This window comes from Zalophus californianus, chromosome 10, assembly GCF_009762305.2.
Source record: "Zalophus californianus isolate mZalCal1 chromosome 10, mZalCal1.pri.v2, whole genome shotgun sequence".
Taxonomy (NCBI): domain Eukaryota; kingdom Metazoa; phylum Chordata; class Mammalia; order Carnivora; family Otariidae; genus Zalophus; species Zalophus californianus.
In genome coordinates, this window is record NC_045604.1 from 47331052 (window position 1) to 47356476 (window position 25425).

General features: G+C 42.1%; 1 protein-coding gene across 1 annotated transcript in view; it reads right to left on the bottom strand.

The window, feature by feature from the left end:
- The window catches only part of LOC113932601 (nuclear nucleic acid-binding protein C1D-like), a 34435-nt gene extending 9935 nt beyond the window's left edge, over nucleotides 1-24500 (bottom strand). The window contains 2 exon segments of the mRNA XM_035722195.1: nucleotides 23085-23191; nucleotides 24230-24500. Coding sequence (XP_035578088.1) covers nucleotides 23085-23191; nucleotides 24230-24500 — 378 coding nt within the window.
- Nucleotides 24501-25425: the final 925 nt, after the last annotated feature.

The window sequence follows — 25425 nt, forward strand, 5'->3', positions numbered from 1 at the left end:
TGGCTTGCTGGCTGTTTGTGCTGATTTTCTGAGGGAGGGGCCTGTTGCCGTGGTTCCCAAATGTCTTTGCGGGAGGTGGAATTGCCCCACTCTTGTCGGTCCGGGCTAAGCAAGCTGCTCAGGTTTGCTCTCAGGAGCTTTTGTTCCCTGCAAGCTCTCGGTACAGCTTTGGAGGACCAGGGTGAAAATGGTGGCCTCCCAATCTCCATCCGGAGGAGCTGAGAACTCGGGGCCCCGCTCCTCAGTGTGCCCCCAGAGAAAAGCAGTCAGTCACTCCCGTCTCCCCAGTCTCTGGCCGCACTCTGTCTTCACTCAGCCTGTGACCGAGCGTTTCTATAATGGCACCCAACTCGGTGTGGAGTGTCCAAACCCAGCAGATCCCTGCGGTGCTCTCCCGCACCGCTCCTCCCGGGGAGGAAGGGGAGTCTCCCCAGCTCTGCCGCTTGTTGGGTCCCTGCTGGAGGAGCAGTGGCCCGACTGGGCCGCGGATCACAGTTTAGGGCAACCCCGAGCTGAGAGCCCGCGCCTCGGCTCCGTCTCTGCAGCCGGCTTCCCTGCTCTGATACCTGGGAGCTCTGCTGCACTCAGGCACCCCCAGTCTTTCTGTGACCCTGAGGGTCCTGAGACCACAGTGTCCTGCGAGGGTTCCACCCCCAGCTTAGCCACTGGAGTGATGCCCCTCAGTGGAGCCGACTTCTAAAAGTTCCAATTTTGTGTTCCGCGGCTCTATGACTTGCCAGAAGCGGCCGATGGAGGCCCCCTCCCCTGCCATCTATCCTCCCGAATATCGCCTCGGATTCACTTCTCCGCACGTCCTACCTTCCAGTAAGTGGTCGCTTCTCTGTTCAGAGAGTTGTTGCTACTCTCTTCTTTGATCTCCTGTTGAGTTCGAAGGTGTTCAGAATGGTTTGATCCCTATCCAGCTGAATTCCTGAGACCAGACAAAATCCAGGTCTCCTACTTCTCTGCCATCTTGCTCCGCCGAGATACAGTTTTTTCTAATTCCCTAATGAACTGGGTTATAGCCTAAATATCAAGAGATTGGCTCATCATTTTAACTACATTTGCTTTTTTATATCAGGGATATTTTTAACCAAAGTGGGAATCAGAAGATTTATGACTTTGTAAAGTCCATATAAAGCACCTGAACAAAAGTCTTCTTTCTGGTTATACAATTCAACATTGGCTTTTAATTAACTTCTGAATATTAACCTTTTACAGATCATTTGTAGGAGGGCCTAGGAGAAATTTGGATCGTCTGCTTCCTCTATGAAGGGGGAGTTGTGAATCATCATTCATCTTTCGAATTCCCCTCTAAATTTGGGAGAATCAGGGCACCTGGGTGACTCAGTCGTTAAGTGTCTGCCTTCAGCTCAGGTCATGATCCCAGGGTCCTGGGATAGAGCCCCGCATCGGGCTCCCTGCTGAGCAGGGAATCTGCTTCTCCCTCCGCCTCTGCCTTCTGCTTCCCTTGCTTGTACACTCTCTGTCCATCTGTCAAAAATAAAATAAAATCTTATAAATAAATAAATAAATAAATAAATAAATAAATAAATAAATAAATTTGGGAGACTCTTCTGAAAATGTAGGTTAGAAGATCTGCTGCTGTCCCATGGGACATTAATTCTTTTGTGTTGGGGGGCAGTCTGGGGTGTATCTGCAAAGGACACTGCATAGGAATGCCTGAAGCGGCAGAGCCTGAGGACAGAGCCCTGGAAGGTAGGAGCAAAGCCGGCCTTACTGACAATCTCTGGAGCTTGTGTGAAATTCATTTCCTGGCTTTCAGCACTTACATGAGCAACCTGTGTCCTTGGGACCTAGATTAAGCCAGTGTGCTCTCTGTAATTCCTACAGGGAAAGAGAAGTTAAAAAAACAGGCATATGAGGCTGGATTTTAAGAAGGGGAATTTACATTGGATGTGGACATTTTTGTCTTAAGTGTAATTTATGTTCTTTTATCTTGTCAAGGGAGTACTTAAGGTTAGGTTTTATACTACTACTAAGACAGTTGAGAGCTCTCTACTAAGAATATATTTGTTTTTTTTAAAAGCCAATTTAAAGGATCCATCTGGCAATTGATGAGTAGGATCTATTAATAGTGACTCAAACCAATAAGCCCTTTAATGGCTTAACCAAAGATGCAAGAGGCATCCAGAGAGGGCACAGATGATGCAACCACCATGACCCAAAAGTTTACTCCTGAAATTAGTCTAAGAAAGCAAAAACCTTCGTTGCATGGGCAATAAGGATGGTGGAGTCTCCGGTCTCCAATCTCCCACAGAAATGTGACACACCTCTAGTCATAACCTACTAAGTTGTGACACCAGGCTGGCACTGCTGAAATGGGACTTTCTAGCACTGACAAACTATGGAGGTTGAGACAACAAAGGTACCTACGGGCTGCAACCTCTCACAACAGACACACCTGGGGGCTGGCACGAATGGACAGGGAGACTCAGAACCCTAGTCTATCCAGCTGGCCACCAGTGTGCACCCCAGTAAGTACACTCTCCAGATGGTGAAGACCAAAGAGCATCTTCTCACTGGTCACCAAGCCTAGCTCTTAGGACATAGAACAAGACAGAAGGAAAACCTCATTCAGCTTTTCTTTTGGCTAAGTTTTGGGTCTCTTGGAGCCACACTAACACCTAAAAAGGATGGGCCATGGGCTTGGGGGTTTTACAGTGTACCTTGTTGCATGGAAGTTTTTTTGAGGTTGTCATAACCTAGTGTCAGTTAAACTCATTCCATGACCAACTTATCCTAACACAGGAGTCTGAGTTAGGTGGTGAGTGCTCCAACAGCTTTAAAGTGCTTGACCCATGTCCCTGAATTTTGTGGCCTTGGCTTCCAAGATGTCCCTTTAGCAATAGCTTTTACCTCAGGTGCACATTAACCCATAGCAAAGTTTGCTTAAACAGACACTGATCTGAACAAGAACCATGAACTCACCAGTCTGTGAGGCTGGCTTGAGCAGCTGACTGATAGGGCCTATGCCTGTGGTAATTCCTCTTAATGACAAAAGACATAAAAGACATAGACAAAAGAAAACAAAAACCATCTCTGGGAAGAAACTCGAGAATAACCAAAGAGTACTCTACCAAATTTCTACCAAGAGTTACTAAGTTCCCTAAGTGTTTTCTCCTGCTAATCTAAATTAGAAAAAGACAGAAAGAATTTTTCTCACCATTCTTGCTCCATCGGACTATGCAGATAGAGGTTCCAGGGAACTGGTATAGTAAGAAATCTTCTGTGGGCTGTTCGTCAGATATCCCAAGGATCTCTCAGTTGCAGCAATGTCTGAGGTGAGCAGTGTCCAAGGAGTTCAAGTGTCCTGCCGACTACACCAAAGTTGGGAAAGAAGAATTTCCTCTGCCTTTTAAGATCCTTCTGCTAGACCAAGAATCAAATTGACATGATGTAGATGAACAAGAGAAAATCAGATTTAATCTTGTACATATGAGGGATCCACTCAGACGTGAAAATCCAAAGACAGTCAGAAAAGGCTATATGGCATCCTAAAAACTAAGGATTCAGGGCTGAGATCTGAGAATACAAAGGGAGGAAGACCATTAGTAGGAAAGTGAAAAGGAGATATTTGGAAAACAAAGGCTTTCCTGTTATACAGATAAGTTTCTTAGGTAAAAAATAATCTGTTAATAGGTCTCTTTATGTTACTAGCAGGCAGTTGAAGGGGAGGTCAAGAGCTTTTTCCTGAATATGCTGGGTTTTGATTGTTTTTAACTCAAAATACTCTTCATGCCAAAGCGGCACATCTGGGAGCAGCCTGCTCGGGACCTTACAAAGCCAAGGATGTCCACCATTACCACTTCTAATTAGCATTATACTGGAGGCCTCAGTTGGTGCAGTAAGGTAAGAAAGAGAAATTAAAACCATATGTTATAGAAAGGAAGAAGTAAAATTGCTTTTATATACAGACAGCATAATGGTGTTGTGGGAGTACATAGAAAATCTTAAGGAATAATAATAGTAATAATAATAATAATAACCCTACTAAAACTAAGTTAATTGAGCATGAACACAAGATCCAATATTGTATACTATACAAAAACCAGTAGTATTTCTATATACCAGTAACAAATAATTTCATTCCCAATAGCGTGAGAAAACAAACTACTTAGGGATAAACTTAACAAAATAGGTGCAAGACCTATGTACTGCAAACTACAATCCTTGATGAATTGAGTTTAAGAAGACTTACCTAAATAGTGAGAATTACCCTAACTAATTAGAAGACTCAGTTTTGCTAAGATTTCAGTTCTACAAAAATGATCCAGATTTCATGTAATTTCAGTAAAATTTCAGGAGGCTTTTAAGATAGAATTGACAAGTTTATTCTAAAAATTCATGTGAAAGTGCAAACAATTTAGTATAGCCAGAGTAATTTTAAAAAGCAGCATAAAGTTAGAGGAATTACACCACTTGATTTTTTTTTAAAAGATTTTATTTATTTATTTGTCTGAGAGAGAGAGAGAGAGAGAGAGCGTAAGCAGGGGGAGTGGCAGAGAGAGGGAGAAGCAGGCTCCTTGGCCCAATGTGGGACTCATTCCCAGGACCCTGGGATCATGACCTGAGCCAAAGGCAGACGCTTAACCAACTAAGCCACCCGGGCATCCCACACCACTTGATTTTAAGGCTTACAGTAAAACTACAGTAATCAAGAACAAGGTGGTATGGGTGAGAGGATAGCCATCTAGATCAATGGAACAGAAGGCTTCCAGAAGTACACCCACACATACATGATCATTTCTCTTTCAGCAAAAATGCGACACATATTCAATAAGAAAGGAAAATTTTTTAACAAATGGTTCTGGATGTCTGTATGGAAAAAAACAACAATCAACCTTTATTTTACTCCTTATACAACAATTAACTCAAATAAATTCTAGACATAAATGTCAAAGTTATAACTGTGAAATGCAACAATTTCTATATTATTTAAGGATGCTAGACGCTATAGGAGATAAACTCTGACATCTCATAGACTTCATGAGTTTGTTTCTTGCTTTTGTAGAGGCTGATCTGCAGTAGGGGCAAGGGTTCTGCTCAACACAGTCATTCCCATCCCAAGTCTGTTGTGCCCTCATTCTTCAGTGTGTAGCATCGAGGACTCTCTGGGCACTGGCATTCTGCTCAATAATGGGGGAAGAATGGCATGGGACATTTCTGCCCACGTTGCACTACCAGAAACTGAGGCGTATGGCCACATGGGACTTCGAAGGTGTCTTAAAAATAAGTCTAACTGTAGATAAAAAGAGTTTAGCCATTCTCTATCAAATAATCTATTGGTCTGGCAGTAAATTAGATGTTTGTTATTCAGTGATGTTCCACCTAAAATGTAGCTATGTAGGATCATGCAGGAGCTAAAGCAAAGTTAGAAAAACGTTATCCTTGGATATTAAAGTCAGTGAGAATGAGAAGGATGATGAAAGAGTTTTGCTTCCTGCAGGAATGATTTGCAGATATACTGGCATGGTTTTCTAAATTCAAAATGAGATAATATATCATCAGAAAGATAAGAATGTGATATAGATTATGTAAAAGAAAATGTAACCTTAAGTGTATTGTAGTGCATCTCATGGTTTGATGATTGCTTTCAAAAGGAGATTAAAGAGTAAAAGGTAAAAATGTGTCAGGTTTTATTTTTATATAGTACTAAAAAAAAGGCAGTGAGAGGCTAACTATTTCTTGAGAATACGAGTGTTCCAATCACGTAGAAGAACATGTTTTCTATAGTTAAAAAGGAATGGTTCTCTGCACTTTATCATAATCTGGGGGCAATATTCTTCAGGTCCATTTTGCTGTAACTTTAGTCCCACTAGAATTCTGATTATTAATTTTCATAGATATTTGAACCATGATATACTGAGTCCTACTGTAAGCCAGTTGCTCTTCCATGGTCTTTGAACAAGGTGATTTATTTTTCCAACAACTCTGTTTTCCATTTCACTGATGAAGAAACTGAGTCATTCTGATGAAATGACTTGTACAACAGACTATTGGAAACTCAGCTGGCAAGTTGCAGAGCTGGATTTGAATGTGGGTTTATCTGATGCCAAACCCCTTGATCTCCGCTGATACACTCTCCTGCCTCTTTTGGGCAATAGATATTGCTATTGGAAAGGGGGAGCTCTGGAATAGTAGAAAGTTATTATCTTCAGTGTAAACAGATAGATTTACCCTCTAATTATATATCTTGTATGAGTCTTGGTGATTTTTGTGGTGTACTCTGTGGAAGGTTCAGGTGGAAAAAAGAAAATTAAAAACCACTGTATTATGCATTCGTAGTTGTTATGATTTATAATTGTTATTAATAGGATGCTTAAACATTTGCCAACTAATACTAGACATTACTCTTCATTATGAGTAAGGAACAATCCACAGATTGTTTGATTTTTACATTGTGTGCTCCCTAGATCTGACATTATGTCTAAAATCACCTGTTGCAAAGGTACTAGGTGTCAATCATTGATCTGGTCTTCAGTATCTTAAGGTGAAATAATTAATTCTATCAGGACCACAAAACACTAGGACAACTTTGAATGAAACATACAACATGTACATAAATCTATACTTGCTTTAGTTTTGATCATCTTTAGTATTTACTCAAAATACAAAATTTCTTATAACCCTAACAACAAACTCTCTCTTCTATCCTGATGCTTTCTTGGGGTTGTTCTTGCTGGACCAAGTATCAAAATTGGTAGCAGACAATTCTTCCTTAGCAAATTTCATTACTCCAATATTCTGAAATTTAATGGACAATATGGTCCATTAATGTTCTTTTAAACTATGACTAGTACTTATTCTTATGCTGTTTTTACAGAACTCTTATGGTATCTTATTCTGTTTGGATTTGAAAATTTGATCAGTGTTGTCTCCCTCTTGCTGTGAGATGTGACTATGTCTTGAACATTCTAGGAACTGCTTGAAAATAAACCCTGAATACGAGGGTTTGACATTTGTCTTACGATATCTTGTAAAATTGTTTGATATGCCAAGAAATATAAGCGGAAGGGTGAAGGTTGAGATATCAGTTAAGTAAATTATTGAAATTTCTGCTTTGTTTTATTTCTTCCATGTTACAGATTCAAATTTAAGATATCTATCTGTCTGATAGATCTGAAAACAAAGCCTGTTTATTCAACCTGTCTGCCACCAGTAGTCACTGAATTTCCTATTGCTCCGGACTCGTGGTCTAATAGGGCAACAGAAATACCGTCAAAGGAAATAACCGCAGTGCAGATTAAACCATTTTGCTAAAATGACCACTTTTAACCCTTTACTATTTTTATTCTGTTCTCTCTGCCGAGGGCTTGTGTAAGCAATATGTTTGTATTCCTCTTTTGTAAAGTACCTCACAGGTGGAAAAATTGTGGCACAAAATTATCCAGTCACACTTAATCATTTTTCAAAACCAATTTAGACTAGCTTGTATATCAAGGAAATTCAATTATTTATATGATTCCAGAGCAACCCGACATTAAAGAAAATACTGAACTGAGAAGCTTGCACACACAAATAACCTTGCCTCCACAGTGGAAATCCTACAAAATTCCAGAAACATGAGTTGATATTTTAGTAACTACAACAGTGTTATCAAACACAAACATACAAGGCGTTCTTTTCAAAAGTGAGTCTACAAACATTGGGATTTCCTACCTAAGGCTGTTTTCATTGGAGAGAGTTTTAGTAGGGTGAAAAGTTTAAACAGGAGGAAGCAATGCAGAATAGGGGTTTGAAATCTCAGAATCACATCCCCTGTTTTTCTTTTCTTACTGGGAGTGACTTATTTTTTGACGTGGTGACTCATTTGGCCTCTTCATGCCTCAGTTTACAAACCCAAACTTAAAAGGCAGTATTGCTATCATTTTGAATTATGCCCTTATTTATTTTTGAGATTCACCCCTGAAGAGTAAGTACTAAAAAGCCATATTAACTAGGATGTGGATTTGTTGTTGTCGACAAGTTCTACTTATAAGAAATCCTTAGAGGATTTCTCCACACATCTCTTCTGAAAAGTAAGTCTAGAGGCTGAGGTGAAAGAAAAAGAAATGGCCAGTTCTCAGGGACTGCTGACATTCCGGGATGTGGCCCTGAAATTCTCTCAGGAGTGGGGGATGCCTGAACCATCTTCAGTGGGGATTGTATGGGGATGTGATGTGAGAGCTTCAGAAACCTCTTCTTGGGTCTCGTTGTGTCAAAGCCAGACCTGATTATCTTTTTGGAGCAAAAGAAGGAGCCTTTGGATATATATGAAGAGAAAGGATATGAAGCACCCAGGGTCTTGCAGTCTCTAGGCTGAATCTGGTCACGTTCTTTGGAGAAGGAAACAGCCCTGGCACGTGGAGAGAAAGGGCTGTTTTGTGGTTGTTCTCCAGCTAAATGCTAGGAGCAAACTCAGAAAAGCTAGAATGGCTGAGTTCTTCTAGAGTGGGAGTTTTGAAGGGGATGTTAGCCACGCACCCGGGTGAAGTGATGACCATGTCTCTGTCAGGAGTTGAGATCACAAAGCCACAAACCACAAGGCTCCAAAAAGTGCTGAAGGAAGAAAACTGCCAACCAAGAATACTCTACCTAGCATGGTTGTCCTTCAAAATGGCAGGAGAGTTTCCTGGACAAGCAAAGGCTGAAGGCATTCATCAAGACTGGCCTTTTAAGAAATGGTAAAGGGACTTCAAGCTGAAATGAAAAGGATGCCTAATTAGATTTACACTTTCACATGTTTTCCTGTTACCAGTAAATGTAAACATATAGTGAAATTCACAATACTCGAATGTTGTGCTGGTGGTGGGTAATTCACATAACTCCAGCATGGAAGTTAGAAGTATTAAAAATAACTATAACTAAAATAATTTGCTAATGGGTACATAAGGTAAAAGTATATAAACTGTGACACCAAACACAAAACACAGGTGGGGGAGAGTAAATCTGTAAAGTTCTAGCATGCATTCAGAGCTGTTTTCTCAGCTTACAATAGATTAAATAAAACACCTTATATTGATTTTTTTTTTTTAAAGAAATCTTTAGAAAAGGCAAAACTGTGGAGACAGGAGACACTTTAGTGGTCGCCTGGGGCTGGGGGTGTGAGTGGAGAGGTACTGCAAAAGGGAACGAGAACTTTCTGAGGGGATGGAAGTGTTCTCAGACGGTTCTGATAGCTCACTGTGCACCTGATTCAATGAGCTGAAAGCCACTGAATGCTACACCGACCATGGTATCTAAGTTTTACCTCAGTAAGAGATAAGTCCCTGGAGACTCCCACTTCCCTTGGAGTAAAGGCAAGAGCCTTCACTGTGGTGCCCAAGACCTGGTATGAGCTGACCTCTCCCTGCCTCTCCGCTCTTACTTCTTTTCCCTCACTTCACCTACTCCAACCACATGGGCCACCAAGCTGCTCCTTTACCATAGCAGGCCCCTCCCACCTCAGGGCCCTCACACTGGCTGTTCCCTTAACTTCAAAACACTCTTCCCCTGTTTATCAGTGTGGCTCTCACACATCCTTCAGGTCCTTGTTCAGATATCACCTTCTCAGAGATGACTTCCTAGACCACCTTTCTAAATTGCAACTCTCCTACCCATTGGCCTTCACTTTTTCCTCCACTTTCTTTCTTTCCATGGCAGTCATTGCCATCTGACCCCCTATATAGTGTTTTTTATTCATCTTGTTCATTATTCATCCCTGATCTCCTCTCGCCCCACTGTACCCTTGCCTTCAATTAGAACAGAGCTCCAAGAGGGCAGGGCCTCTGTTTTTTCACAACTGTATCCCAGCCATAACACTGGGCCTACATGTAGGGGGAGGCTTCAACACACATTAGCTGAAGGAATGAAGGGCAGAGTGTGGCCTCATGTCTGAGCCCCTGGCTAATCTGGCTAATGAAGGAGCAAGCTGGCTGGGCAGGAGATTGGACCAAGGCTCCTGCTCTGTGCCAGGTCCCGTGAACAGGGGAGAGTGGTAGTGACTAACACACTGTTCTTGCTTTTGGACCCACACATCCAATCTCACATCCAATCCTTAGAAACATCTGTAAAGAGGCCCATGAGGGCTGAGAAACCACTGCGACCCTGACAGCTGGGTAGGGGCTGGAAGAAGCAAGACATCACAGCAGAACCTTACTGCTGGCATCCACCATCTGCATCAGGGAATTCCACAGCCTAATCTCTGTTTCAAGATCCATTCAGTCCACAAACACTGAGCTCTTGTTTTGCACTTGGCCCTGAGCTGGGTGGTGCTGGGAAACCAGTGTGATGAAGACTCTGCCCTCCTGGGGCTTCCAGCCTAGTGGGGAAGACAAACTGGTCCCCACATAGTGACAATCCCAAGTGTGCAGAGCTGGAACAGGGGAGTGGGCTACAGGAGCCCAAAGAGGGTATGTGGCCCAGTCTAAGAGGGTCTGAGAGGAGTTTCTGGGGGAGAGAATTCTGAGATCTGCAGCGCTAGTAAGGATCAACCAGGTTAAGAAGGGAGAAAAGTCTGTATGAGGAAAGAGATAGAAAGGCACGTTTCTGGAAACAAAAGAGGTTGAGTAGCTGATTCTCCTCTAGTCCAGTGGTTCTCCTGCAGGGATGATTTGTGCCCGCAGGGGATAGACATGTGGCAATGTCTGGAGACATTTTCGGTTGTCACCACTGGGGAGAGGTATGTGCGCTATTGACATCTCAGCGCATAGAGGCCAGGGAAACTGCCACACATCATATAGTATATAAGATGGCCCCCGACAATGGAGAATTATCCAACTCCAAAATTGAGAAATTTTAGTCTAGTCTGAAGAGTCTGTGCACTCAAGGCCTTGATCTGCTAAAGAATCCGTACTTTATCCTGAAGGCAAAGGGATGAGCTTGAAAGGTTTTAAGCAAAGATGGGTGTGTCTAAAGGCTCAGGGCCATCGGGTCAGCCTGACCCCTAGCCTATCTGACACCCCTCACACACCCCGCCCCAACACCAAAGACACTCAGTAGTCAACAGAAACTCCGGAGCGGGGAGTACCTCCTTTCAGCAAGACTGAGGCCTCTGAAGACATTTCTTGAGCTTCCTCCTGGCCAGGCCCAGGTTGGGGTGGTGAAAAGATTCAGACTGGGCATGCTGGTTCTATCACAACAATCTCATCCAAGTGTCCTCCCCAGGTGACATGATTTGCCCCTCCTCTGGGGTCCCTCAGTCATTGGCCACAGACTTTTGCCACCACCCCAGTCATCTAGGATTGTAACTCTGTTTACTGTCCCCTCTTCCACTCCACTGAAGGCAGAGACAAGGCTGGAGCCATCTTTGTGACCCACCCCAGGGTTGTCCCCCCAGCCAAGCCGTACGGTGACCACTGGAGAAATGAAACCCCGAAGAAAGAAAGAATGTGCCCAAAGTCTCACAAAGAGTCAGCTTTATCCTCCCCTCCCCTCCCCTCCCTCTTCTCCCCAGTAGTGCCTCCCATGTGGTAGTGACATCCCGGGGAACGGGTCCACAGTGCTTCTCTGTCCCTCCATTGATTCCCCAAATGCCTGAAGCATGATGACCAGAACCGCCTGGTGCGCTCCACAGCTTCAGCTTAGCTGAGGAGGCAGGGGGTCAGAAGTCATCAGCACTGGACTAATTCCCCCAGAAGACTAGTTTATGCTAAAAGCATACCCATTCCAGTTTTGACCACTCTGAGTCAGCACTGTCTGGTAACTTCTACACAGGATAGACCTCCAGCCTAATGGGGGTGACCTTCTATAAGCACTTTGCTTTAGTCCTGCTGTTCCTTGACTTCGTCCGTCAGCCTCCACAGCCCATGCCCTTAACCACTGACTTTCCCAGAGCCAGAAAACCCCCAGTTAATCATTGCCTACACCCCAGGCACTGCAAAGGAGACTTAAGAATGGTCTTGGAAACCGGAATCTCAGAGTTGAGAACCAGGACGCCTGGGCACAAGTGTGTGCCCCTCTGGAGCACTGTCTCCCAGGCTCAGCAAAGAGCCTGCTGGTCTCAGGCGCAAGCATGCAGGGGGCAGCATGAGCACCAAGGGCTGGTTGGCAGCACCGTCTGGCCTCCCAGGCCCCAGGATAAAAAGTCTCTCTGGACAAGGGACCCCAGGGCACTGGATTCCTCACAAGGGAGCAGGTTACATACCCTGGGAGGCCATGCCCTCTCATCGCCCCCACCCCCAGCGGGGAAGAACCCTGCAGGCCCGCCTCTGTCTTTCCCAGAAGAACCACTGACCAGAGCTGCCTCCTGGGCCTCCAGTGTCTTCCGGACCTTTCAATAGATTACTTTTAATGAATCTGAGACCCTCACTGTACCTTGAAACATCACAGTGTGGTGTGCATTGCCGTTCTAATTTTCCCAAATGTCTCAAAATCAGTAGAAAGCCCCATGTAAGGCTAACTCTCAGGATAATAACATGAAACATTAACTTGCTTGGTTGGACACTTTTCCATACTATCTACTAAAAACAATCCACATTAAAAATCAAGTTGTTTTGGGATGCCTGGGTGGCTCCGTGGGTTAAGAAGCTGCCTTTTGCTTAGGTCATGATCCCAAGTCCTGCATCAGGTTCCTTGCTTGGTGGGGAGCCTGCTTCTCCCTCTGCCTGCCGCTCCCCCTGCTCGTGCTCTCTCTCTCTCTCTGACAAATAAATGAATAAAATCTTTTAAAAAGGTAGTTTTATCATTACTAAATTTGTTCATTAAAAATGAACTCTAAACTTAAAAGTGACTCCCTGAGTAATAGATTTGACAATAGACAGCTTTTCAGAAGGTCCTAGCCAGTATCCCGGTCTAAAATATACCTTTCTCTTTGTTATTTACTATTAATAAAGCACCTGATAAATCATTCTCATTTGAACCCCACACTGCCCCACAAAAATTCAGAATAGACATCATTTTTCTCATTTGAAAAACCGAGAAATTGAGACTATGAAGAAAATGACATATGTTCAATCAAGTCATAAGGATGGAGCTAGAAGTGCAATCTAGTCTCCTCACCTTTAGGTGTTAATAAAATAAAATGGATAAGATCTTGAGGTCTGCAGTCAGGAGAAAATGGGATAAAATAGTGGCTGTGGCATTTACATGCTGGAGGCACTGGACAAGTTATGTAATCTCTTCATCAGTCATTTTCTTTATCTTTAAAATAGGGATAATGATTGTGTTCATGTCAGTATCAGCTGTCTAAGAATTAAATAATTACCTAAGTAAAGTACTTAATATAGTACCTGGCTTCTAATAAGCACTCAATAAATGTTTGCAAATGTAATCAGCCTTGTCTTTTCTACTCTGCGAGGGAGCCTCAGTAAAGAGGTAAAAGCATGGCTTTGGGATCAAACAGATGCTCCCTGATTTCTGTTGTATCACATGGCTTTTATAGGTGTTACTTACCTATAACCCCTTCTGGCCAGTTTTGTCATATGTAAGGCCTTAAGGAATATTCTGAAGATTAAAGTCCTGATCTACAGAAAGGCACGTTTAATAAATAAATGTTCAATTTCTTTTATTCCACCTTGAAACTTCTGCAGAAATATTTATTTACTAAGTACTTACTTCATACTATGCATTTTGCCCTTATGCTTACATAGGTCATCTTATTGAACAGTGTATCACCAGCGCCTAGTACAGTGCCTGCCCTTAGTAGGCATCCAACAAATACGTGTTGAACTATGTATTTCACGTCATGGGAGACAGAATACTCTGCAGCTTAGGATGGCCAGAGAAGACTTCATGAAGGAGATAAGATTTAAGTGGATCTTGAATAGTATTTGGAAAAGATCGTCATCACGTAAGAACAGAGAATGATAGGTGACTTGCTCATGAGATGAGCAGCCCACAAAACCTAAACTTCAAATATGGGGAGGAATGATGATCCTTGTAGAAGTTCTATGGACAATATCTTTCTTTTCTTTTCTTTTTTAAGGTTTATTTATTTAAAGGGGGGGCTGAGGGGGAGAGGGAGAGAGAGAATCTTAAGCAGACTCCCCCCTGAGCACTGAGCCTAACATGGAGCGTGATCCTACAACCCTGAGACCATGACCTGAGCCGAAATCAAGAACCAGAAGCTCAACCAACTAAGCCCCAAGTGCCTGAGAGACAATATATTTCAAAGCTGACAAAGGAGACATTCAGCATTCCAAGGCAGGAGTGACACAAATGCTAGAAGGAGCACCGGGGCAAAGTGAGTGCAGCCTGGTAGTTTTGGAAACGGAAAAGACAAGTAAAAGATCTTTTCCATGTTTCGAAAGTAGTGGCAGAACAGTTCATTAGGCTGTGTTCACAATTCTGATATAATAAAATTTCATGAAATCAGTTTTTTTCCTCCATAGACTTTCCTTTGATTCTAACTTTTCTATTTGATTAGAATCATCCCATTAATAGTAATAAACACTCCACACTTACATAAAAAGGAGCTCTGGAAGCATTGCTATCTTGGAACTACAGGTTGCAACATTGTCGGGAGGTAAAGTTTTGTTTTAATAATACGAAAAGATGCCAAGGCATTGGTGCTTCCAGCTGAGATGGGGGGAAAACAGCTGCAGAAAGTTCATTGGGTTTTCTCTGCAAGGCACCCTTGACTCTGGGTGCAAAGTTACCTCGCTGCTAAAGGAAGGCTGTGCTAGGCAAGAGTTCAAAGTCCTAAGGACATGGCAACTGTATCACCAGAGGTTTTTGAGAGGTATACATAGGTACAGGTGTCTTGGTTTTGAAATTTCCTTCTTAGAGACAATCACTGATTTCTCTGTTGATTCTCATGCTTGAACTAGAACAGAATGAGGTTGGAGATTCATGCTCCTTATTCCCTTTCTGAGTCTCCCACACACACCACTCCATCTGTATCTGTATCTGCTCTTTCTATAGCTTCAACAAACTTGGCTTTCACCTCAAAAAAAATAAATAAATAAAAGTAAAAATAAAAAAAACAGAATGAAGTGGATAAACAAAAGAAACAGAATGAGGTGGATCTGAGAACTTCAGATTACATTTTGACTCCTTACTTAAAATAACTTTACCTATTTGTAAGCTTGTTCACTTTTTTTAAAGATTTTATTTATTTGAGAGAGATAAAGAGAAAGATTGAGAGAACAAGTAGGGCAGAGGAAGAAGCAGACTCCCTGTGAAGCAGGGAGCATGGCATGGGACTCGATCCCATGACCCTGGGATCATGACCTGAGCTGAAGGCAGTCACTTAACCGACTGAGCCACCCAGGGGCTCTGCTAAACATCTTTGTAAAAACATCTCATTCCCATTCCCAGTGACCATGCTCTGGAGCTTGTCACCATGCAGAACTGCCATCCTTAAAATCTTCAGCTTAGTCATCCTACTCTCTGGCCATGTAGTTACACCCTCACCATCTGTCCTACGAAGTCCTGACAACTTGTAATTCCAGGGTCCTTTTCCTTTATCTTCACCTATCAGTTTTTTCAATAACTCACAGCGTTCCCCTCCAGCCATGATTCCATGGTTCACATTCTAACCTCTCCTCTGACCAATCATCTAGATCCCAATCTGTTGCCACCACTGCCTCATAAAAAACAAACAAACATAGAAGAATCCAGTGTTTCCAGCACTACACCAACAAAGTAAACTTCGACCCAGGGCCTCCCCAACTTCTCCCTTATTCTTAAAACACCAAAATACTTAGTCGTTAGGGAAAACATAGTCATCAGATAAAAGCTCTCTCCACATCTGTCTCTCAATCTAAAGATTCACCTGCTTCCAAACTCACTATTCTCTTATTTCTTCTCTTTTAAAAGAATCGGTGTCCCTCCTCCTAATCTCTGCCTGGGCTCTCTGCCTTTCTATCTCAGCCACTCTCTCAAGGACTTTACCTATTAATGAGCCCATCTCCCTCCTATATTCTTGAACCCACGTTCTTTCTCCTTTTCTCCTTCCCAGCAGCATTAAGCTTCCTTAAATCTCTCTTAAGAACAACAAAAGTGTCCCTCAACCCCACGTTGGCCTCCATCTACCATCATCTTCCTTTCCCATTAAGGACCCCTCTTCAAATGGGTTACCTACTCTCAGTTCACTGCTTCCCAACAGCCCCTCACTCTTCATACTTTTCTATATGATTTCTGCCTTTACAAGTCTATTATAATAGACTTGTTCCCACTAATGATTACAGTGATTTCTTAGAGTTAAATCCAATGGATCATTATTAGTCCTTGTAACTGTAGCACTTAACATCATTCTTCCGTTCCTTTCTCCCAGAATCTTTCTTTCCTTGGCCTCTGTGACACCACACTCCTCTGCTTTCTTTTGGTTCTTTCTCTATTTTTCCTTGCTAACCCCTTTTGCTCAGATTTTTCTTGCTACCTTGTCTTCCTTTGTCTATTCCTTAAATGTCAATGTCTCTATGGGCTTAATTTTTCATTCTCAGCCCTCTTCTGTTACACACACTCTTGCCAGTCAGTCTCATTAAGTTCCATGGTTCAACTTTCTACCCATAAGCTGTTGACTCCCAAATGTGTATTTCCATTCCAGTGGCTCTTCTGAGTAACAGATTGATACTTGCCATGTTGTTAGAATGTTGTTAGAATGAAATGAATTGATACAATTCTTGAGACAGTGGCAGGCATATAGATAAGATTATTAAAACTGTTTCATAAACATCAGCTATTCCTATTATCATCCACCTAATTGATTAAACCAAATGCCTGAAAGTCATCCTTGACCCTTACCTTTTGCCCTCCTTTGGTTATTTACTTAATTTCCAGGTTCTACAGTTTCTCCAACCCCTTAGCTTTTTTCCCAGGCCAGTAATCATAATTCCAGATTGTGACAATGTATTAACTAGTCTCCCTTGCTGCTTGGCTGACTTCCTTCCAATCTATTCTGTCACCCCAGCTAGAGTGGTTTTTCCAAAGATGTGAATTTCTTCACGTCAGTTCTATGCCTAAATCCATTCGATGGCTCCCCGAAATCTTTATAATGGTTTACAAGGCCCTTCGTGATCTTTCCATGCTCACCTTTATAGCCTCATTTTCCTCCCCCAACCAATTTTCACTCAGTGTGGTAGCCACACCCACTCTTTAAGGCAGCGCTTTCCAAGCAACTTTACTTCACAACACAGGCAAAATCATAATACGTGCATGACACGCCAGGATAAATCAACAAGTTTGCTTGTATTAAAGAACAAAAACTCACCTGAGTAAATTTTAAGATCTAATTGGCTTTATTAAGCAATTCATGAATCAGGCGGTATTTCATCTAGCAAGTAGAGGGGAGCTCTGAGGAGTTGTAAAAATGGAAGGTTTTTGTAGGAAAGAGGTTGGGGCAAGAAAGTTATTAGCCAAAAAAGCAAGGTCACCTTCCCATAGGGGGAAGGACAGGGGATCTTATTAGGTGGATTACCTCTTCTTCCTTTGGGGAACAGAGAGGGCCCCTAAGACTGATTACTTTATTGGTGATCAGAAAATTCCTGACTTGACTAGTTAAGACATATCTCTGGGGGAGCTTGACAGGCAGTTAGGTTAGGTATTAAGCCCTGGTTTGGTGACTTGGCCTACGAATGCCATTTTGGGCCTGTGGTTTTCTTGTTAACATTGTGTCTAGGGGCAATCGACCTGGGATCGCACCTAGACCCCTCCCCAACCAAGAATCGGGAAATCAAGATTCAAATATGTCGATAACTCTTTCGCATCATGGCAGTGTAACTAGGGCACATTAGCTTGAAAACTCCGTCTAATATAACCAGATGTTCTCTATTACCAATTACCACACCGGTACCATGATCTCTACTGCCCATTTCTACAGTCACCATAACGTCTACCAAAGCTCCTCTAAAATGCAAACCAATCCTTCACATCCCAGTTTATAGATCACTTACTCTTGAAGACTTCATGTAATTACTCTTCATGTCCAGGTCAGATGATTTTCTTCTGTGTTCCAAAGCTTGTAACTCCCCTTTTGTAGCTTACATAAAATATGCTCCCGGGAAACATTCTGCATATATTGATAATACAATAATAGATAAATGCCCAGGCTCTAGTGGGAGCATAGAAAAACTGCAGAGAGCTTATAAGAATCCAGTGTTAACGTAAAGTTAACTTTCAGTCATGCCTAAATATTCTGACCAGTGTTGTCACTTCCTGTATTTAATTAGGGAGATTCTTCATTAACATACTTAAACACTTTTTACATAGTAAACCACCTTCCTTTTTAGCTAATGCAATTGACTACCTTAGGTACCAGTATAAACTAGCAAGATAATTGTTTTCCTTTAATAAGAAGGAAGATGTAGCTCTGGGTATGTGTGGCTTTTGGCAGCAGCACCAGAGTAAATCTAATTAAATGGTAGATATTTACATATGCAGGTTCATTTTGGGGAATCTTTAAATACTCTCAAGCATCAGAATCTCCACATATAAATAGAAATCCCACTAAACCTTCCAGAAACAATGTGTATTAAATGCATGATTAATTTGCCCTTTTGGATTCTTGACTCAAGCCTATTTCCAACTGTGTGAATAACTGAGGATTAACGTGATATTTTAGCATCTCTATTCTTGGAAATAACAATGGTTCCACTAATTCCACAGTGTTTATTAAAGATAAGCTCAGTTTGTTTCACATTTAATATCCTGTCAACTTCTTTGGGACTGATTATATATACACAAACATAAATTAATCCCTGTTCTTCCTTTAAGCTAATTTACCTGATTTTTAAGCAAAACTTTTTCATAAGAAGAACATAACAGATATGAGAAAAGTGGTTAGGAGTTTTGGGGTTTTCTACTAACACAAATCAAAACCATATCATTAACTGACCTACTCATTACACAAATAATGCAAAAGGAAATTTAGGAAAATTTATTAGGTAAGAAATTAAAGCCAGCTGACTAGTTAACAAAGTAGCTTTGAACCCTATTATTATGTTTGTTTGTTATCCTTAAAAGAAGAGGGGATTGACCACATGACATTTTGAGTTTCTCCCGAAATTGTATTCTTGCTGTTCATCTCCCTTTAGCAGCCTTTTCCATCCACCTATTCTCCAGTCCACTATACTTGCCTCCTTTTTGATGTTTTCTCCCTTAGTTGCTAACACATTCAGAGAACCAGTCATCAAGTAAAAACAGTATCCCTTGGCTCCACTTCCTTCTCTGGCCACCAGTTCATTTCCCTGTTTCTCCTCAGCCAATCTTATTGAAATGCCAACATTTCCTTTCCTTGTCTATTTCTTCAACTTCTCTTTACTCTTCCACATTGAAGTCTGCCTTCCACTTACCTTTCCGTGGAAACTATGTTCAGTGATGTAACTGATAACCTTTTATTCGTATCTCAACCCTCTGTGTGCTCTCAGCAGTACTTGATATTACTGACAACATTTCTTCTCCTTTGCTCTTTCAAGAATTTTTTTTTTAAATTTATTTGAGGGAGAGAACAAGCACGAGCAGGGGGAGGGGCAGAGGGAGAAGCAGACTCCCCGCTGAGCAGGGAGCCAGATGCGGGGCTTGATCCCAGGACACTGGGACCATGACCTGAGCCGAAGACAGATGCTTAACCAACGGAGCCACCTAGGTGCCCTTCAGCTTCACTCTTTTGCTCATGAAATGGTAAAACCAAAGCAGCGCATCTGGGTTCAGGCGCAGCCAAGGACAGTGGGATAAACAGCTGCTGGGGCCAGACGGCACATTTGAGGGGACCGAGGATGGCAGGGTGGCCTGTGGTGGGTGCAGCTGTGGCAAAGCCGCAGCCCTCGTCTTTCTCCAACTGATCTCAAGTTCCCAAAGAGAGCTGAGAAAAAAGAAAGAAGGAGAACTTGCCAGAGCGGAAGGAATTGAGAAAACTGAGCACCCAAGTGTGATTTGTGGGTCATTCTCTGTTTTATTTGTAAGATGAGACTGCGAGCCCAGGGTCCATTCAGGCATCTATAGAAAGCTGCCGGGCTGCAGTAGAAGCTCCCACGGTAGCCGTCACAAAATCATGAGAATCATCTAGAAGTTATACTACCCTGTGGCTGAAAACATCTATCATCTTATGGGCTCCAGAAGCAGTAATGAAACTAGATCCACGAAGAGCCTGCAAAAGATGGAAAGAGTATGAAGACTGCCGCCAATTGTCAAGTATCCACAATTGACCTTTATCTTGTTTGGCCTCTTTTCAAGAGAACTCTTACCGCCCCCCACCCCCCGGCCCCAGTCTACCTGGTGTTCCCTATCTTAATGTTGCAATAGTATATAGTTGCTTTCCCTCCAGGATGATATCATTCATAAATAGCTTGGGCATATACATATTTTCTTATTTTATTTCATTTTATTTTAATTCCAATATAGTTAATGCAGTGTTATATTCGTTACAGGTGTACAATATAGCTGTTCACTTCCCTACAACACCCAGGTGCTCATCATAAGTGTACTCCTTAATCCCCATCACCTGTTTCACCCCCCTCCCCCCCACCCCATGCTCCCCTCTGGTGACCATCAGTTTGTTCCCTATAGTTAAGAACCCACATCTTGGTTTGTCTCTCTCTCTCTTTTTTTCCCTTTGCTCATTTGTTTTATTTCTTAAGTTCCACATATGGTAAGCCCACAATGCCCTTGGTATAGAGTCCAATTCTGGACCCAGGCCACTAGGGTTCAAATCCCAGCTCTACCTTTTATTGTCTGTGTGTCCTTGGGCAAGTTACTCAAATTCTCTGTGCTTCAGTTTCCTCATCTGTTTAAAATTAGGAACATAGAGGGGAGCTTGGGTGGCTCAGTCAGTTGAGCATCTGACTCTTGATCTCTGGGTTGTGAGTTCAAGCCACACGTTGGGCTCCATGCTTGAGCCTACTTAAAAATAAATAAAATCGAGACCATGGGATTGTTGTGTAGAATAAATAAGCTAATGCTTAGAGAATGCTAGTAGAGATGTGAAATAAAAATTGCTCCCTGTTAGGGGAGGCTCTCAAGACTTTTTCCAGCATTGAATACTCTGCATAGTTAAGCCTGACTAATTTTGTTGTTTTCTTCATAGTTGGCAAGTTGATATGTGTGCATTTAAAGATATGTTTCCAAATAATCTTATCATTTTTATTGTTGGAATTTATTAAATTAAAGTTATTAAGCTTACTCTAAGCAAAGAGAAGCAGAAGAAAACCACTTAATGATTAAACTAGCATTGCATGTGTATCTACTCACCCACTCATTAGGAGACCAGTCTTTGCTTCTAGCAACTGACATTTTCCTCTTCTTGACACTGATATTTTGGTTTTTGGAGTATTGGATACATGTAGGTTCCTACATCCCAGTTCATTCAAACGGCTCCAGATCTGGTGATTTTGTTGCTCCACAATCTCCTCCAATGTGCCCGGTAGGTGAACAGGTCTCTGTTGCCTTGAGGGATTAAACATAGATAGATACATAATAGATGATAGATAGATAGATGATAGATTTTCAGCTCTGTTATTGAAGTAAGCTATTTATGACATTTAAATGCACCTCCCCTTCCCCCTTTCCCACATAGCTTTCCAACCTAATATAAAGTTAAAATTTTATTTGATCCAATGTTACATTTATTTGGAGTACTGGAATCTTATAGAACATGTCTATTTATGTACAAATGCTACATTGGGGATAGTGAGCCTTATGGAGATTTAGTTCAATATAAATTACATTTTCAGCATGTAAATTACTTTTTTTAAAGATTTTATTTATTTACTTGAGAGAGAGAGAGAGAGAGAGAGACAGCACGAGCAGGGGGAGGGGCAGAGGGAGAAGCAGACTCTGCCGAGGTGGGGAACCCAATGCGGGGCTCCAGCCCTTGACTGTGCGATCATGACCTGAGCCGAAGGCACACACTTAACCAACTGAGCCACCAGGCGCCCCTGTAAATTACTTTTGAAACAAAGTCTCTTCTATTCTTCTTCTTCCCTCTTTTCCCTCCCTTATCCCTTCCCTGCTTCTCTCCTCCTCCACTCCAGTCACACTGGCCTCCTTTCTATTCCTAGAATACACCAGACATGCCCCCTTAGATGTCAGTTTGGCTAACTCCCTCAGCTCTTACATCTTCACTCAGATCTTTATGATTAAGTTTACTTGAGATTACCCCAAGGATCACTTTTTAGATCATGCTCCCCCCAGCATCACACTCTAGATCTCCCTTATCCCACTCCGTTCTATACTTTTTTCCCCATAGCAAATTATCTTCTAACATACTAAAATATATATATCTGTGGTTATTGTGTATCTTTCCTCACTCAAATCCAAGCTTCAGAAGAGCAAGGATCTTTGTCTGTTTGCTCACTGCTGGGTCCCAAGCCACAAGAACAGTGCCTGGCACATAGTAACCATTCAAAATACTTGTGGCATAAATCAGTAGAAAAAAGCTCGTAAAGAGCAGGTAGCATCCTGTTAGTCTCAGCTCATGAAATGTCTGTCTGTATGTTCACAAATGAATTGTACGAAATTACTGTGCTTTCTTGTATAGTATTAAAGTAGGTACATGTATCATTAATTTTTTTTTTCTATTCTAAAAGAAGTGTCATTTCAGATCAGGGAAGCTTAAATCTGTCACAGTACTGTTGCCTTTTTAAAAAGTAGATACAGGGCGCCTGGGTGGCTCAGTTGGTTAAGCGACTGCCTTTGGCTCAGGTCATGATCCTGGAGTCCCAGGATCGAGTCCTGCATTGGGTTCCCTGCTTGGCAGGGAGTCTGCTTCTCCCTCTGACCCTCCCCTCTCTCATGTGTGCTCTCTCTCTCTCTCTCTCATTCTCTCTCTCAAATAAATAAATAAAATCTTTAAAAAATAAATAAAATAAATTAAAAAAATAAAAAGTAGATACACAGAGGAACTTTCATCAAATCTATTACATTCTTAGTTATAAAGATAAAATAGATACTTTCAAAAGTAAAAAATTATATTTATAAACCCGGTGAAAGCTTTGTGAAGTCTTTTTTTTTTTTTTAAAGAATGTTAGGGGTAGAGTCTGGTATTTCTTGTGCCACTTAATTTCTTGGCAACTTGCTCTAACTTTGCACCTCTTTTATAATGTCTTTCGGCTTTCTGGGCCTCTCTCAGCAGAGCTGAAACCCTATAAATGCTTAATGTCATCCTTCTTGCAGGCAAGGAGTGTTGATGAATTGGACTACTGGTCCCCAACTCAGCAGCAAGTTACCCTTTCCACTGGTGTTCCTCTCGCCCCTTGAGGCCCGTACTCCCTCATAGGCTTTGACATACTTTCGGTGAGCTGGCCCCACTGTATTTCCCAATTCTGACATCTTCCTGAGTATGGAAATCACTTTGTGGCCAAGAATCTTCTTTGTTCTTTCCACTTCTCCCTGACCTGGTGCATTTCGTCTGAATCTCACAAAATAAATACAGTGCAGGGCACCTGGGTGGCTCAGTTGGTTAAGAGACTGCCTTCGGCTCAGGTCATGATCCTGGAGTCCTGGGATCGAGTCCCACATCAGGCTCCCTGCTCGGCGGGGAGTCTGCTTCTCCCTCTGACCCTCTTCCCTCTCGTGCTTTCTATCTCTCATTCTCTCTCTCTCTGAAATAAATAAATAAAATTAAATAAATAAATACATACATACATACATACATACATACAGTGCATCAGTCTCCCTCCCTGAACTTCCAGATTGAGTCACCCTGTGGATATCCAGCTCTGTCAGATATGGAAATTACAGTCTTTTCTCCCATAATTAATGCTGTATTCTGTCCTCCTCATGCTTCCCTTTCAATTGCCTCTGATTTTTTTCTTGCCATATATTTCAGTATTATTTTCTGTCTGTGTAGGTGGACTTCCTACCTGCTGCCTGCCTCTCTGGTATGTGGGCAGAACTGCAGTTCTCAGCCATTCCAAGAATGCTCCATCCTGTTACAGTTATCCATCCTATAGCTGGCCACATTGCAAGATATGAGTCATATTGTATTTAAAAAGTCAGAAGAGACTAGATAATTTTCAGTCTTTCTCTGTTCCATCAGTGTTTATTATGTGAATGTGTAAAAATCAGCAGCCAAGCATGGCATGGACTTCTTTATTGTAATGCACAGAGGCTTCTAGCAGCTGCTAAGCCAAGTGTAAGCATGAACCAGGGACACAAGTACCATTGCCCCGATTTGAGTGATACACAGAGTCAAACAGCTTCCATCCACAAGGTTTCTCTTCTTTGAAAAGCCTTCATTATATTATTCAATATCAGTAGAAGCTATAGGCATTGGAAAATTATTTTTGTAATACATGGAAATTTGAACTAAACATATCTAGGAGAAGCCAAGAATTTTGGGCAGCACATTGGAAAAAGAGAAAGGAGGTACTTCCTCTTTGAAGAACCACGGCGATGGAAATGTCTCTGTCTTGGGAGCTGATTCTGCTCTCCCAATGTCCAGGGCAAAAATTCTCTTTGGGCCCACTGTTGACTGGCTGATCCCACCCCTTGGTCTTCTGTGTGATCTCTTCTTGCTGTATGTGTGCTGCTGTGGCCAGTCCCTGCACTAAGTACAGGCAGAGTTTCTGGGAATCATCTGGGAGTGCAGTGAAGACCTCATCTGACATGTGAGAGGTGTGAATGAGGTGATCCATCGTCATTTCCACTTATGATGATCTCTGACTTAACACACATGTGCGAGTTCATCTAAGGCCCATGATACGTGCTTTCTTTAAAGCTTCTCAGTGTGTTTTAGAACACAACACTTTAATATATATTTTATAACTGCCTTATGAATCCAAAACTATCTTATTTACATTACAATCTCATAGGAGAATTGCTGCAAAACATATAACCAAAAATAGAATAGAGGCTACACAATGACAATCTCTTTACATGAAAAAGGAAGTACATGCTAACCAATGTCATTCCTCACTTGGAGAGGCAGCCAGAAGTTGGTAGTTAGGTATTTCTTGCTGATTACTTAAGGCTGGTTGCAGCCAGAACTCTGGCCTGACGGACTGCATCTTGTCCTGTCTTGCTTTGCGTGGCTGTGGATAAACATTCTATCCCACAGACTCTTAGAAAGCACATAACATGCTGGAGAGCAGGCTGGGCCTTCAAGGTAGAGAGCAGATACAGTGAGGTCCTACATTTTGGAGCTAGAAAGGAATCTTACAGGTCATTTGATCAAAGTTCCCATTTTTTCAGATACGGAAACTGAGATCCAGAGATGAAGAGTGACCTAAGAAAAGTATGTAGCCAGCCAGGGACTAGAGGCCTGCTTTCTTCCCTGGAAGCTAGAACTTCTCCCACTTTGCCATTTTTCTCCCCCCATCTTCTGTAAGGATTCATCAGCTGGCTTCACAATTCTGGGAGGCTGAGCTCTAGGATCAGCAGTCAGGAAATTCAGATTTGTAGCCAGGCTGGAATAGTATAAACTGCATGGGTTCTAGAGTAAAATTCCAGTGCTGCTACTTACCAGCTGCATGAGCTTTGTTAAATAACTTCATCACTTTGGGTTTAGTTTCATCACATATCAAATATAAACATCAGAGAGTTACTATATTATACCCAGCACTGAAT